This window comes from Malus domestica, chromosome 15, assembly GCF_042453785.1.
Source record: "Malus domestica chromosome 15, GDT2T_hap1".
Taxonomy (NCBI): domain Eukaryota; kingdom Viridiplantae; phylum Streptophyta; class Magnoliopsida; order Rosales; family Rosaceae; genus Malus; species Malus domestica.
In genome coordinates, this window is record NC_091675.1 from 51,237,923 (window position 1) to 51,252,619 (window position 14,697).

General features: G+C 37.0%; 2 protein-coding genes across 2 annotated transcripts; both read right to left on the minus strand.

The window, feature by feature from the left end:
- Positions 1-271: 271 nt before the first annotated feature.
- Positions 272-1,552, minus strand: LOC114821437 (uncharacterized). Its single transcript, XM_070813041.1, has 4 exons — positions 1,547-1,552; positions 806-873; positions 646-708; positions 272-497 (listed from the first exon to the last, which is right to left on the minus strand). The coding sequence occupies exons 1-4, from the start codon at positions 1,550-1,552 to the stop codon at positions 272-274; spliced, it is 363 nt and encodes a 120-aa protein (XP_070669142.1).
- Positions 1,553-4,978: 3,426 nt separating this feature from the next.
- LOC103416323 (protein NRT1/ PTR FAMILY 5.10-like) lies at positions 4,979-12,680 on the minus strand. Its single transcript, XM_029095295.2, has 4 exons — positions 12,468-12,680; positions 12,123-12,340; positions 6,363-6,859; positions 4,979-5,896 (listed from the first exon to the last, which is right to left on the minus strand). Exons 1-4 carry the CDS (start codon positions 12,610-12,612, stop codon positions 5,083-5,085), a joined length of 1,674 nt encoding a protein of 557 aa, XP_028951128.1. The 5' UTR covers positions 12,613-12,680; the 3' UTR covers positions 4,979-5,082.
- Between the last annotated feature and the right edge of the window lie 2,017 nt (positions 12,681-14,697).

Genomic DNA, 14,697 nt, shown 5'->3' on the forward strand with positions numbered 1-14,697 from the left:
GATTGGGCGCCATGTGTCATTAAGAGATCCACGTGGAAATTAAAAACTCAAAAAAAACCCAAATTTAAAATATTAAAATAATTAAAAAAAAATAAAAAAATAAAAAAATAAAAAAATAAAAAAATAAAAAAAATAAAAAAAATAAAAAACCAGAACCCCCTTCGTCTTCCCCACCCGACATCCCTCCATTCTTTCCACCCCCACCCCTTGCCCACCCAAGCCACCCATTCTCCCGTCACCAACCTCGTCCCCTAATTTTTCCCCTAGACCATCACCTCCTCCTCTCATCCCGCTGCAACATCTCCTCCATCGGCAGAACCCCAAACCCCAAAAAATCCAATCCCAGGCTTCTTTCTAACCCAGATTCTCCAACCCGAAAAATCCAAACCCTCACCAATTCCGTACCAGGATCACTGATGCCCGACATTCCAACATCGCTTATGAGCGCCACAATTTCACCTTCCTTCACCGCTTCAACATTGTTTCCCCCTTTTAAGCTTCATTGAATTTGTGATAGCTCAGCTGTAATCTAAAAGCATAAATCAAAATGACTAAAACTAAAAACTAACCAACTCAGAATCCAAAAAATATCATAACCTCTATTCACTTACAAGGGAAGTTTTGATGCTATAATGGTGGAGCAACCTCCCCGAATGCCGAGTGTCTTCAGAAGGTATCACATGAGCTGATTTTAACACCCGGAGAGCCCTGCATTGGCAAAATTTGGTCCGATATCAAATTAAAAAAAATGAAAAGAAAAAAAATACATCGTTTGTAACTTTGTATGTAGAGATTGAGAAAGCACTGTAGAGTGCTATCTTCGAGGTTTCCGATCGGAGTTCTGACCAGATACAGTCCGGGTTCAATAGGACCCTGCAACCAAAATAAACATTCAAAATACGATCTTCTGTTGAAAAAAAAAACGATAAATTAATGGTTTGATTATGCAAAAACAACGAGATTGAAAAATAAATTAGAGGGAAATTATGGTTACTTGTTTTGACAACAGTTGGGGGATTGAGTCGGTGAGTTCGACGGAGATTTGAGGGCTGGAAGAACATAAGGGGATTATGCTAGCTTTATTAGGGCAAACAAAGAGTGAATGGATAGACGGTGCAGTTTCGGAGGTGAGCAAGTTCTAGAGGCCCGACCACCCCCATGAGAAAGAAACCGCCATGAAAGGAAGTAATCGCGACAACATTTGTTCAGCTAACTAAACCTCTCACGCTTGCTTCTTGGTGGAAGGAAACACATATGAAGTTAACAGTTTTGGAGAGAAGCCTGAGATTGAATTTTTTAGGGTTTGGGGTTCTGCCGACGGAAGAGATGTTGCAGATGGAAGAGAGGATGAGGTGATGGTCTGGGGGAAAAATTGGGGGAAAGGGTTGGTATGAAGGGGTTTGGTGACGTGAGAAGGAGTGGCTCGGGTAGGCAAGGGGTGGATGGGGTGGAAAGGATGGAGGGGTGTCGGGTGGGGAAGAAGAAGTGTAACATCTCACATCGACCAACGAATAGGGGATGATGTGCCTTATATGTACACGCCCACCTCCATATAACACGAGGTCTTTTGGGAACTCACTGGCTTTAGATACCATAAAAACTCCGAAGTTAAGCAAGTTTAGGCGAAATCAATCTTAGGATGGGTGATCCATTGGAAAGTTGCTCGTGAGTTCCCAAATAAAAAACCATGAGGGAATGGTAAGCCAAAAGCGGACAATATCGTGCTACGGCGGAGTCGAGACTAGGATGTGATAGAATGGTATTAAAGCCACTCTACCGTGTGGTGCGAGTGTGCCGATGGGGACGTCGGGCCCCTAAGGAGGGTGGATTGTAACATCTCACATCGACTAACGGAGAGGGGGTGATGTGCCTTATATATACATGCCCACCTCTATATAGCACGGGGCTTTTTGGGAACTCACTGGCTTTGGATACCATTGGAACCCCGAAGTTAAACGAGTTTGGGCGAGAGCAATCTTAGGATGGGTGACCTATTGGGAAGTTGCTCGTGAGTTCTCAGAAACAAAACTGTGAGGGAATGGTAAGCCCATAGCGGACAATATCATGCTACGGCGGAGTCAAGACTGGGATGTGACAAGAAGGGGTTTTTTATTTTTTTATTTTTTATAAATAATTATTTTAATATTTTAAATTTGGATAGGAATTTTTTTTTTTGAATTTTGAATTTCCATGTGGATCCCTTAATGACACGTGGAGTTCAGTCATTGTCCACATGGACGTCATGTCATCAATTAACGGAAGATTTAGCAGCCAGACTAACAGATGTACGAGATTGTCCCAAAATTAACACTTTAAGTATGACTCTGGGATAAAAAAAACTTAATGTACTAAATGTTGAAAACCACAAAACTTAAGGGTAGTTAATTGATATTTACCCTAATATTAAATATGCATAAGAAATTAAAAACATATTACATGATCATTATTAGGGGTGGAAAAAAATACCGAAAATTCCAAACCGAATCGAAAAAATTTCGAAAGCGAACCAAAAAAATCTCAAAAAAAATCCCGAAAATTTCGGTACCCAATCCCGAACTGATCCCGAAATTTTGGTACGGGAAATGGTCTCACATTTTCATTTGTTCGATAATCCCTAGCTGAACCAAAATAAAAAAAAAATTATTTAATTTTAAATATATATTTGGAATTGTAATAGCTGTTGGATTTGGTTGAGATTTAAGGGTTTAGGGGTTTAGGATTTAAGGATTTAATCTCAATCGTTAACTCCAAATAAAACTCTCACTCAGTCACTCTTTTTATTGACCTCACCTTACCCTACTCTCTCATCCGCGTCGATTTCTCTTGACTTCTCTCTTCCTCCTTATTTGCCGTATTCGAATCCGACCACATCACACAAGTGACTCACATCTCTCTCTCAATTGACCTCCTTGATATTTATCTCTCTTTCTTAACTTCTCATCCCTCACTGAAAAACACGCAGTAGGAATGGTAGCAGCTCAGGTGATAACATCATCGATCATCACCAAGAGTTTGGCTTTGTTTGAAAGACTCAAACCTTCAAGCCGTAAGTTCACTTAGTCTCAGACTCTCTTTGTCTCTCCTTCTCGAATTCGAAGCTTAACAACCACCTACCTTCTCACAATCTGACTTTGATGAACTCTCTCAACTCCGGCCACCACCACACTTCACAATTTCATCCCCCACCATCGATTCTCTCTAGTCTCTATGTGTGTGGGGTTTCGAATTAAGGTTAGAATTTCGAATTAAGGTTAGGGTTTCGAATTGGGGGCTCGGGTCAAGAGGAGGACGCAGGTCTGTTTGACTATCTTTTCACTTTGTTTCTCTCTCTTTCTCGACCACCGATTCACTGTCACTCTCTCTGATTTCAATTTGGGGTTTTAATGTAGGTTCAGATGATTTCAATCTCAATATAAATGATTTGGATTTTGATGCAAGTTCGGTTTCGGGAAATCTCGAAATACCGAAATGCAGGAATCCTGAAATTTCAATTCGGGATCGGTCGTTGGATTCTTGTCCCGAAAATTTTCGATTTGGGATTTGGTATGTCATTTTCGGTTCGGTATCCCATATCGAACCGGCCCTAATCATTATGAAAGTATGTAAAAGTGATTGCCAGTCATTTGCATATATCTCCCATGTCTTTGTAATGCTCGTCTGGTACATATGTAAATGACTGTTACGTCACATCTCAGTCTCGACTCCGTTGTAACACGGTATTGTCCGCTTTGGGCTTACCATTCCCTCACAGATTTATTTTTGGGAACTCAGACGAGAACTTCCTAGTGGATCACCCATTCTAGGATTGCTCTCGCCCGAACTTGCTTAACTTCGGAGTTCCGATGAAATCGGAAGTCAGTAAGTTCCCAAAAGGCCTCGTGCTATATGGAGGTTGGCATGTACATATAAGGCACATTACCTCCTCTCCGTTGGTCAATGTGAGAAGTTACAATTCACCCCATTAGTAGTTCGACGTCCTCGTCGGCACACTCGTACCAAACGGCAGAGTGGTTTTGATACCATTTTGTTACATCCCAGTCTCGACTCCGCTGTGGTACGATATTGTCCGCTTTGGGCTTAGCATTCCCTTATGGATTTGTTTCTGGAAATTCAAATGATAACTTCCCAATAGGTCACCCATCCTAGGATTGCTCTCGCCCGAACTTGCTTAACTTCAAAGTTCCGATGGAATCCGAAACCAGTAAGTTCTCAAAATATCTCGTGCTATATGGAGGTGGGCGTGTACATATAAGGCACATCACACCATCTCTATTGGTCGATGTGGGATATTACACGTTATCATAATTTGTGATCCATTCCTTATTATTAGTATTTTTATATAAAATATATTTACACTAAGAAGTTGGTGGAATAAGCTAGTATCAAACTTGTTATTTACGTGATTCAAATTTAAAATTCTCACTTATTAATATAAAAAAATTATTAAACCGTAATATTAAGTAATGTGGTCTATTTCTTATTGACCTAAAATTCCACTTAAGAATTAGAAGTACGTCACACAAACAGCCACATCATTTGAAAAATTAGCCAAAAACACATGGAAAAGAAGGAGAAAGACTCCTCGTATACCACAATCATCATTTAATTAACTAGTTTTTCTTAATTATTAGTTTATTAAATAATGAACTAAATTTAAAAATCTAATTAATTCAAATAATGTGAATGTCTACATCAAATGCCACCTAAGGTGGTATGAAAATGTGGTACAAAAATATGGTATGAATAACATTTGGTCCTCAAAATAAAGACCTTAGGAGAGCAAGACTGGTTCCGACAGTTCTACATACCCAAAGTACTGAACTAACCAATTTAAAATTATAACGGGTCTATACGGGTACAACCAGTGTATAGAAGGGAGAAGTCTACAAGAGCATCCGATCCTCAATATGACAAGGCAATCACAATTTAGTTTTTCATCATTTTAGCCAATTTCCCAAACGATCGATTATCCTCGTCATTGCCCATAAAAAGTACGATTAGTATTATATCATTAATGCGTAACACTAGGAACTATTTGGGAACTAGTATTTACAAATACAAGAATTCAAAACTCTTGGGATCTCACAGATCATGGGATTTATAAATGTAAGATTTTGCAATGTAGAGGTAGACAACCAATTGTACCAAACTGATTCCACCAAGCAGCCAATAGAAGTAATCGAGATGTGCACGGTTAAGATTATCCGAAAACCAGCTACTTACGCCTGGTAGACTGGTTATATCGTCAATGACGGAAATAAGAAAGCTACTAATGAAGCTTCCCACGCCGAAGATGCTGAGATAGAGGGCAAGTCCAACACTCCTTAGTTCATTTGGCACCTGATCATAAAACAACTCTTGCAGACCGACCATCGTGAAAACATCAGATATTCCTGTCAACAAGTACTGAGGAACCAACCACCAGATGCTCATTGGAACCGTGGCATTTGGCGTATCAAGCAGACCATAATCTTTGGCAGTTTTGAGCCTTTTCATCTCAACTAGAGCTGCAATTACCATGGAAATAAGAGACATGAACATCCCTGTTCCAATTCTTTGCAGCATTGAAATTCCAGAAGGTATCCTGGTGAAAGATCTAGCAACTGGAACAAAAATGCGATCATAAATGGGAAGGCTGATGATAATGGCAATGCTGGACAAAATCTGAAGTGAAGCGGCTGGTACATCGAAGCCAGGCACAACCGTTCTATCCATGGTGGCACCTTGCTTGGTGAAGAAAGTAGAGCACTGTGCAAACACAACTGCATATGCCAAGCATGTAGCCCATATTGGAAAAAGCCTAAGAACAGCCTTTGCTTCTTCAACGTCAACGATGGTACACACCCTTCTGTTTTCTTTCAGATCGTCTGGTGCAAGCAAAGCCTTATTGAGAAACCTGCCAGGAAATCATACATAGCACTTTCTTAGCTGAAACCAGAGTAAATATCGTATAACCGATGATGCAATCAAAGGCAATAATTCAGCCTCAACCACCTAAGTACACACTATACAGAACAGGTAATGATAATTTAACCGAAACTGTTAACATTTTGTGACAGATTCTAAAATGCTAGTACAAAAGAAAGAAAGGTGCTGCAAATACCACTCTTTTATACTCAAATTTATTCCAACAGTTAAAGTTAACAGAAGTTAAAATTGATAGACTTAAGTGGCTATGCAAGAGATTTTAACAATATACGAATACTAGTCGTTCATGAATTGCTTTCGCAGGACAGGTTACTGAAAGAGTCATGAAGACAGTTTCTCCCTCCTTTTTAATCTAAAATAATTATCAAACTTTCTCATTGCCAGTTTCTCCCCCCTTTTTAAACTAAAAATATGCGGACAGTTAACTTTCTTACGTGAATTGTTCAGAACTCTCGTGAGGCAAGGTTCCGCGAGATTCCTCTTCAGAAGTTACTGCTGCAGGAGTAGTTCGCCAGTTCCTTAAAGCAGCAACAAACACATTTCCAATTCTTACAAATGGGCTTTCTTCATCCCCTTTAATGCTATACCGATAAGTTCTAGTTCCGAGCAAGAAAAGTAGTAGTGCAAAGACCATTGCAATACAAGGAATTCCGAAACCTAGACCCCAACTCAGGTTTTCCTGTATGTATGTCAATAGGATATACGTCAATGAGGTACCTGCAATTAACCCAAAAAACCACCAATTGAAGAATGAGCTTCTGGCTTTGCACTCCTCTGGATCTGACACATCAAACTGATCAGCTCCAAATGCCTGAACGCAAGGCTTGTGTCCTCCTTGTGCAACAGCTACTAGATATAGGGGGAAGAAGAAGAATATTACTTGGATCTCAGAAGAAGAAAGCACGGCTGACAGGGTCAACAAGCCAAGTCCCTGTTTCAATTTAGGTCCAAAATTTATAGCATTCTGACATAGCAAGATGTAGAAAGAAAATAATCAAACTTACACCCCTAATTATATCTGAAGAATAACCATTCATTTCTTAGTAACTCCGTCTATCATAAGGAAAAGTAAAATATCAATTAATCTGATGGAATTTTCTTAATTTTATTTTTCTAAGTTCTATATGCTCTATTTAGAAATGACACCCCTGTAAGCCAGCCAGGACAAAAAAAGTGAGAACCGGCTGAAACTCAAAACGTATCACTTAACCCCCTGAAAGTTGTCTTTCATTTGAATTGATGCATATGAACTTTTTTTTGGTTCATTTAGTTTTGTAATATGTTGGATTTTGATTATGTCAAAATTTCATCATCATTTTAAAAATAACACACACACATTTTAGTTTATATTTTGACTTCTACGGTAGCATAAAAGTGACACATAAGTTAGCAACGGACGCTTTAAAAATAGGCTTATTTACACCAACGCCCCCTGAAACTCAACTTTAGTCTTACTTGGCCCCTTGTAACTCAAAATGTATCACTTAACCCTCTGACAGTTGTCTTTGCTTCTCACTTTGCCCCATTCTGTTATCTTCATAAAAATTTTTGTTAGAGTAAATTGTAGTTATAGTCCCTTAACTTTAACTCAATTGGAGCAATGGTCCCTCAACTAAAAATCTATTACCATTGGTCCCTCAACTCATCAAAACGTGCAACTATGGTCCCTCAACTAAAAATTCATTATCATTGGTCCCTCAACTTTAATTCAACTGGAGAAATGGTCCCTTAACTTTAACCCAATTGTAGCAATGGTCCTTTCAACATAACTCGTTTTGACAAAATTTTTGACGTAGTTGACAAAAAGGACCATAATTACACACTTTGATGAGTTGAGGGAACCTAATTATATAATTGGTTATTCCAACATAACTTATTTTGACCAAATTTTGACCAAATTGATGAAAAGGACTATAGCTACACATTTTGATAAGTTGAGGGACCAATAGTAATGGATTTTTAGTTGAGGGACCATTGCTCCAATTTGATTAAAGTTGAGGGACTATTGCTACAATTTACTCAATTATGTTAAATCACGTGATGTGGCAAATTTGGGGCCCATTAATTAGCTGACGTGTTGGCTATGTCATCGCCACATTTACAACTTTCATTAAAAGTATTTAATATTTTACATTTGAAAGAAAAAATAGAAACAAGTCAAACAATAAGAACAATTACCTACCAAGGTGAGTGAGCAAAGATCTTTTTTAGGGCTCGTGAACTATTACCCTCTTTGGAGGGACTTACGCCAGCTTCAGTCAGGAGAGTTACCCTACACTCGATGAGTTCGGAGGAAAGACTGGTGAATTAGGCAACCCCTCTACCTTGAATTCATAAGTTGGGGTATTTGATGTGGTTGGGTTATAGCGGTGATGTTGCTAGCGATGGTTATGCAGAGCAAGGTAGGTGGTGATGGTGATGGAGTTACAAAATTGATATGAAATAAGCAAATTTGATGGTAGGAGTGGAGTTTGTGGGGGTTTTGGTAGTGATGGCATGATGGGGAGCAGGTGGTGAGAGTTTTCTCTCAGTTTTTAGTTTTTTTTTTCCTTTCTAAATTGATTTTTAGTGTTAAAAATATTATATTTTTATATGTGGCAATGACATCGCTAACACATTCAATTAATGGGCCCTACATTTTACTACATTTTACACGTCACGTGATGTAACATAAGTTTTGACGGAGATAATAGATGATAACTGAGAAACTAAGGCAATCTCCAACCGATGGCTGGCTAGAGGGCTCGTTTTAGACATCTGGCCCTCCAAGGCTCTCCAAGATATTAATATTTTAATGAACAGTACATGGTCATATTTGCCTCTATCTCCAACCGAGGGCCAGATGGCTCGTTTTAGCCCTTTCACAAAAAACCGTCTCCAACCGAGGGCTAAAGGGCCATAGGGCCAAACATAATTTATTATTTAAAAACTACAACTTAAATTCAAATCCAACGGCTAAGTGATGTCAGCTAGCCGTTGGTAGCTGACATCATGCTTACGTCAGCTAGCCATTGGATTTGAATTTTTTTTTGCTATAAATAGGGTGGATATTGGGATATAATTCACATAACTTTGAATTCAATCTATTTAAATTCAATCTCTTTGAATTCAATCTCTTTCAATTCAAGTTTGCAATGAATTCCAACTGTTGTGTTAGAGGCGGTTGCCTCATATGACACATGGATATGACATGCTTTCTTTGGAGTCTCTGGATCCCAAAATGACATTACAGTTCTTGGGCGTTCACCCCTCTTCAATAACTTGACAGAAGGTAAAGCACCTCAACTTGATTACTACATCAACGGCCGTCAATACAATATGAGGTATTACTTGGCAGATGGCATCTACCCAAAGTGGGCGACACTTGTCCAAGCAATTCCAAACCCTAGGAATGACGCGGAAAAGTTGTTTAACTTACACCAAGAGGCATATCAGAAAGATGTTGAGAGAGCTTTTGGTATTCTACAAGCACGGTGGAAGATCATCAGCGAACCGACAAGAGGGTGGAGTCGAGAAAATTTGGACTCCATCATGATGTCTTGCATCATATTACACAATATGATAGTGGAGGATGAGCGAGATGGGTATATTGATGAAGAGTCCGATGACGACCAAGAAGATCCAAATAGGTCAAGAAGGGCTCGTTCAAAAATATATGACGAGCCTAATTTGCCTTTCAATCCAAGAACTGGTAGTATCTCTATAGATGAGTACATGAGACGCTATAGAATGATACGTTCTCGTGCCACAAACAAGTACCTATAACAAGATCTTGTTGCACATCTTTGGGCCCAAAGAAGCATGGAGTCGGCATTTACGTTTTATGTTTTTAAATGTTTTTTAAAATGTTGTTTAAGTTTCATGTTGTATAATTTTTATGTTGGTTAATGTTATTTAATGTTGTTTCATATTGTTTAATGTTGTTTCATGTTACTTAATTTAAGTTAATGTTGTATAATGGCTTAGGAAGTAATAGGAAAAAAAATAGAATTTAAAAAAAAAATATGAAACAAATTTTGTGAAATAAAAGTTATAGGAAAAAAAATGGAATTTAAAAAAAAATATGAAACAAATTTTGTGAAATAGAAGTTATAAGAAGTAAAATGGAATTTAAAAAAAAATGAAATAAATTTTGTGAAATAGAAGTTATAGGAAAAAAATGGAATTTAAAAAAAATATGAAATAAATTTTGTGAAATAGAAGTTATAGGAAAAAAATGGAATATGAAACAAATTTTGTGAAATAGAAGTTATAGGAAAAAAATGGAATTTAAAAAAAATATGAAATAAATTTTGTGAAATAGAAGTTATAGGAAAAAAAATTGGAATTTAAAAAAAATATGAAATAAATTTTGTGAAATAGAAGTTATAGGAAAAAAAATGGAATTTAAAAAAAAATGAAATAAATTTTGTGAAATAGAAGTTATAGGAAAAAAATGGAATATGAAACAAATTTTGTGAAATAGAAGTTATAGGAAAAAAATGGAATTTAAAAAAAATATGAAACAAATTTTGTGAAATAGAAGTTATAGGAAAAAAATGAAATTTAAAAAAATATGAACCAAATTTTGTAAAATATAAGTTATAGAAAAAAAGTTATAGGAAGTTATAGAAACAAAAAGGTTTAAATTCATAAAAAAAAAAAAGGTTTGAAATACAACGGCTAGTGATTGGCTAGCCGTTGGAATTCAAATTAGAATTCAAATTAGTGTCAGTTTTAACCGACACTGTTCAAAATGATATTACACTAACATTGCTATTAGTGTCGGTTATAACCGACACTAATAATATAGTATATATTATTTCTGTCGGCTATAACCGACAGAAATAACAAAGCCAGCCCTCTAGCCCTCTGGCCTAGCCCTCGGTTGGAGACGGTTTTCAGGCTATTTTCGGCCCTCTGGCCCTCAGGACCCTTCGGTTGGAGATGGCCTAATGGTACAAGCCACCCTTATATTGATAGATGGCACATAAATGCATGTATGCTACACAAATGTGATACATGGATCATAGATAAATGCCCCCTTCTTATCCTACATCATACACTTACTTCCTACATGGAGCAAGAAAACTAAAACTTGCGGCCTTGTAAGGATTTACTGCACCTACTATTTGGTAAAATCTCGACTTAACCGATATCCAAACATCCATCTTCTATCTCACCAAGAACACAAACAGAGGCCCAGACATTCACCGGCCACTTCCCTCCCCGAAGCCAAGGCTACATCGCCTCCACGTCTCCTCCTATTTGAGCTTCATTTCCCTAATAAATGTCTAAAATGGGTACAAGTTGTATGAAAGATGGATTAGATGCGTGTGGGATGTGTACTACGAAGAATACAACAACGGCAGACAATGTGATTCCAACTCCAGTTCTGGATGGCTATCTCATACCATCATTCAATTCGCTTGGAAGTTGATTTTGTACATCTCTATTTGTTGAAATTAATTAATGATTTGTTTGGTGCTAATGAATTCACCCTTTAATCAGAAGAGTTTTTGTAACTTACTAAATTACAAACCCTAATTACTGAATGATCACTTTACGGAATTTTAAGAATAATGTATGTCGATATTTGATTTCGATCAGTTTAGCAATTGTCATTTGCAAAACCTAGCATTCATCCAATTTCCCAAAATATTTCCAAATAATGCGGATTAAGGCAACTTATGTTGGAAAACAATTCAGAAATAAATATCGACACAATTAGTGGCCAAAGCCTCAATCCTCATTCCAAATGGTCCAACACGTAACCACTAATATGATAAGATCAACACTCTGACCCTATCTCAGACTTGCAAGTCGCACTGTAGTAACAATGGTGTGGAGACGAAGGAATGAGAAGCAGAGAGAGAGAGAGTATATATTTTTTGGAGAGTATTTTCTTAATTCATTAAATGCCTTTCCCACGGATAATTGCGTTGGGTCTTATACAACTTTTGCAACCACTAAGTTGCCAGATGACAATTACAATCACTTAATAGACTAATTAAGCTATTAAATCTTAAAACTAAACAGCCATTAAGCTAATCACTAAGTTTATAAGCTAAGTGACTAATTCATAACATAATAAAGGAGACTAACGTAATACAAGAACCTCAAGTTTCCTTGAGTTCCCCGATGTGGGACTTAAAGGAGCTAAAAACTCCAACAACATAGTCACGTGCCAAAATTGTAGAGAGAGGGAGACGTACCAAAATGTAGAGTAGGGAAGCAAAAACAATAGTGCGGTAGCGCCCAAGGAAAGAATCAGCGACAAAGGCTCCGAGTAAAGGGAGCAACGACGCCGTTCCGGACCATATGTTGACGTTCTCAGCCGCTGTGACGGTGGACTGCCCCAAAGGCCCCGTCAGAAACGTGATGAGGTTGGAGCTGATTCCATAGTAGGCAAACCTCTCCGCCAGCTCCACCCCTGAAAATATTCAAATCAAAACTTCACCACACTTGTTTAATTACAATTTTTTAATTATTATTAATCAGAGCAATTAATTTAACTAATATCTGATTGATTGGTTCAGTGCGGTGAGTTGCGGGCTTACCGATTATGAACCGAGCAGAACGCCAGCCGCCTGATCTCGATCTGTGAACGGGGAGGCCTTTGTGGTCAACGGTGCCCTCGACGCCGTCGTCTAGCAGGGGGGTTTGGGTGTCCCGGTCCGGGGATTGGCGGGTAGAAGTTGCCATTGAGTTTCACTGGAAATGTCGACTTGAATGAGCAACTAATACGATGTTAATCCCTATTAATTAATGAAACTTTTTTTGTCAATAAAAAAAATAATAAGATTACTTAGTTTTTTATAAAAAAAAATGATGAACAATAATGTAATTTTATAAGTTTAAATTTTACTATTTTTTATTAAAATCTTAGATGATGTTAAAATACCTTTAATATTAAAAAAAAAACAAAAATCTCTCACTCCCTCCTCCACGTTCTCTTTCTCTCCCTTTTTCCTTCTTATTTTCTAATAAAATGTATTCATACACACAAAATATATAGACAAATACTAGTAAGCAATAATGTGATGGGATGTTTGTCGTTTCTATCCATCTGACGTCATCGTTTTTGTTTGGATGATTATAAAAAAACAAACGGACAAAAGAAATTTAAAATATTAAGAATAATACTCGTTCTTCTTTAGCACGAGCTTATTCTTTGATTTGTTATTTGTAAATAACGCTTGAGGTATTTGTTGATTTGTCTCACGATTTTGTCTGTCTTTGCTATTTTTTATTAATTTTAATTTTAGCCATTACCTTATTAAACTTCTATAATTAGTCAATTTCTCTTTAAATTTTAATTTTATATAGCCAATTTTTTCCTGGTGTGAGATTTTAAAAACTTTCATTCAATTTTTTATCCCTTCAAATTTTCATCCTTTTTGCCCTCATACATTTGTCATATGTTGTTTCCGTGATCAAGATAGATGAAAAATTGAATGAATTTTTTTAAAATCTAATGCGAGGGGGAAATTGGATATTTGGATAATCGGCTAAAATTAAAGCTAAAAGGAGAAATTGGTTAATTATAAAAGTTCAAGAAGGTAATCGGCTAAAATTAAAGTTTAGAGAGGAAATTGACAGCTTCATACAAGTTCAGGAGGCAAATAGACAAATATGCCTAATGTATTCGATTTAGGCTTGTTTGAAAATGTTTTTAAAATGATAAAAAATGTTTTTGGTTGTTGTAGGGTGTATTTAACTAGCGAATTATAAGGGGATGAAGAGGTGCGGCGAACATAGTATTAGGAAAGCTAAATTCTTTAGCCTTTAGGTATTACAATACAATAAAAAAAAACTATCTAAAAGATATGGTAGAATCCCAATAGGATTTACTAGGATTTACACAATCACATTCCTAACTAAATTAGGGCTGTAACACTCCCTTTTGAGTGTTTAAATACTCAAGTAAATGATGCATAAAGTCTTTAGTGATGAAGTAAGTTCAGTTGATGAAGTCGTTGATACGATGAGCAAATGCGATTCCCAAATCAACGGAGGATTGCATAAAAAGATAAAACTCACAAAATCTTGCTATGGTAAAAACTAAGTATGAGAGAAAAAAAAAAACATTGTCTAAGGAGAAACATGAGAAGTTTTGCATTAAGTCAAAACTATACATCTTTTGGACACAAATTAGAAAACTCACAAGGGTATGATCAACCCAAAATGGATGCCTCCTAGTTAAGTAGCAAAAACCCAGCAAGAAAAATGTTCCTAATTATAGATAAAAAAGTAACTAAGATCAAGTGAGTAGATACTCCCCCTAAGTTCGATAAAACTTCCAAATGAGAACTACAAGCATTGCATATGAGTTAGTTACACATACCAATTCCCGAACAAAGCTTTTGGAAGTTAGACTTCGACAATGATGTCGTGAAGAGATCGGCAAGGTTGTCTGGGATCAGATTGCTTGACTTCATTCTCTTGATCCTGATGCTGCTGATGTGATGTAGACGCAATATTGCTTGGCGTTGACTTCGATAATGTATCATTTCTTGGTATGGTTGATACATATGGCGTAATCTTCATAGGTCGTCGTTGAGACTCAATGATGGATGAAAACATAGGTACTCTGAATACGCTTAACAAGAGCTCTCATCCATGACTCGCCTGTGGCGTAGTGAGGGTGAGTCTTTGACGATTTAAAGCTCTATTTTTTTGTGATAAATACAACCATTTAAAGCTCAATTTTAGGAAGAAAATAAGTATAAAACTTGACATAAGATTTCAGATTGCCACATCATCCATCAATTTTAATTTGACTATTAA

Excerpts from the sequence above, each read along its gene's own strand:
- LOC114821437 (XM_070813041.1), bottom strand. Across the intron at positions 709-805 it reads CTCGAAGATAGCACTCTACA|GGCTCTCCGGGTGTTAAAAT; the intron begins GTGCTTTCTCAA and ends TTGCCAATGCAG. Across the intron at positions 498-645 it reads GACACTCGGCATTCGGGGAG|CTTAAAAGGGGGAAACAATG; the intron begins GTTGCTCCACCA and ends AATTCAATGAAG.
- LOC103416323 (XM_029095295.2), bottom strand. The coding sequence starts at position 12,612 with ATGGCAACTTCTACCCGCCAATCCCCGGACCGGGACACCCAAACCCCC. Across the intron at positions 12,341-12,467 it reads TTCTGCTCGGTTCATAATCG|GGGTGGAGCTGGCGGAGAGG; the intron begins GTAAGCCCGCAA and ends GAATATTTTCAG. Across the intron at positions 6,860-12,122 it reads CTTCCCTACTCTACATTTTG|GGACTTGGCTTGTTGACCCT; the intron begins GTACGTCTCCCT and ends AAATTGAAACAG.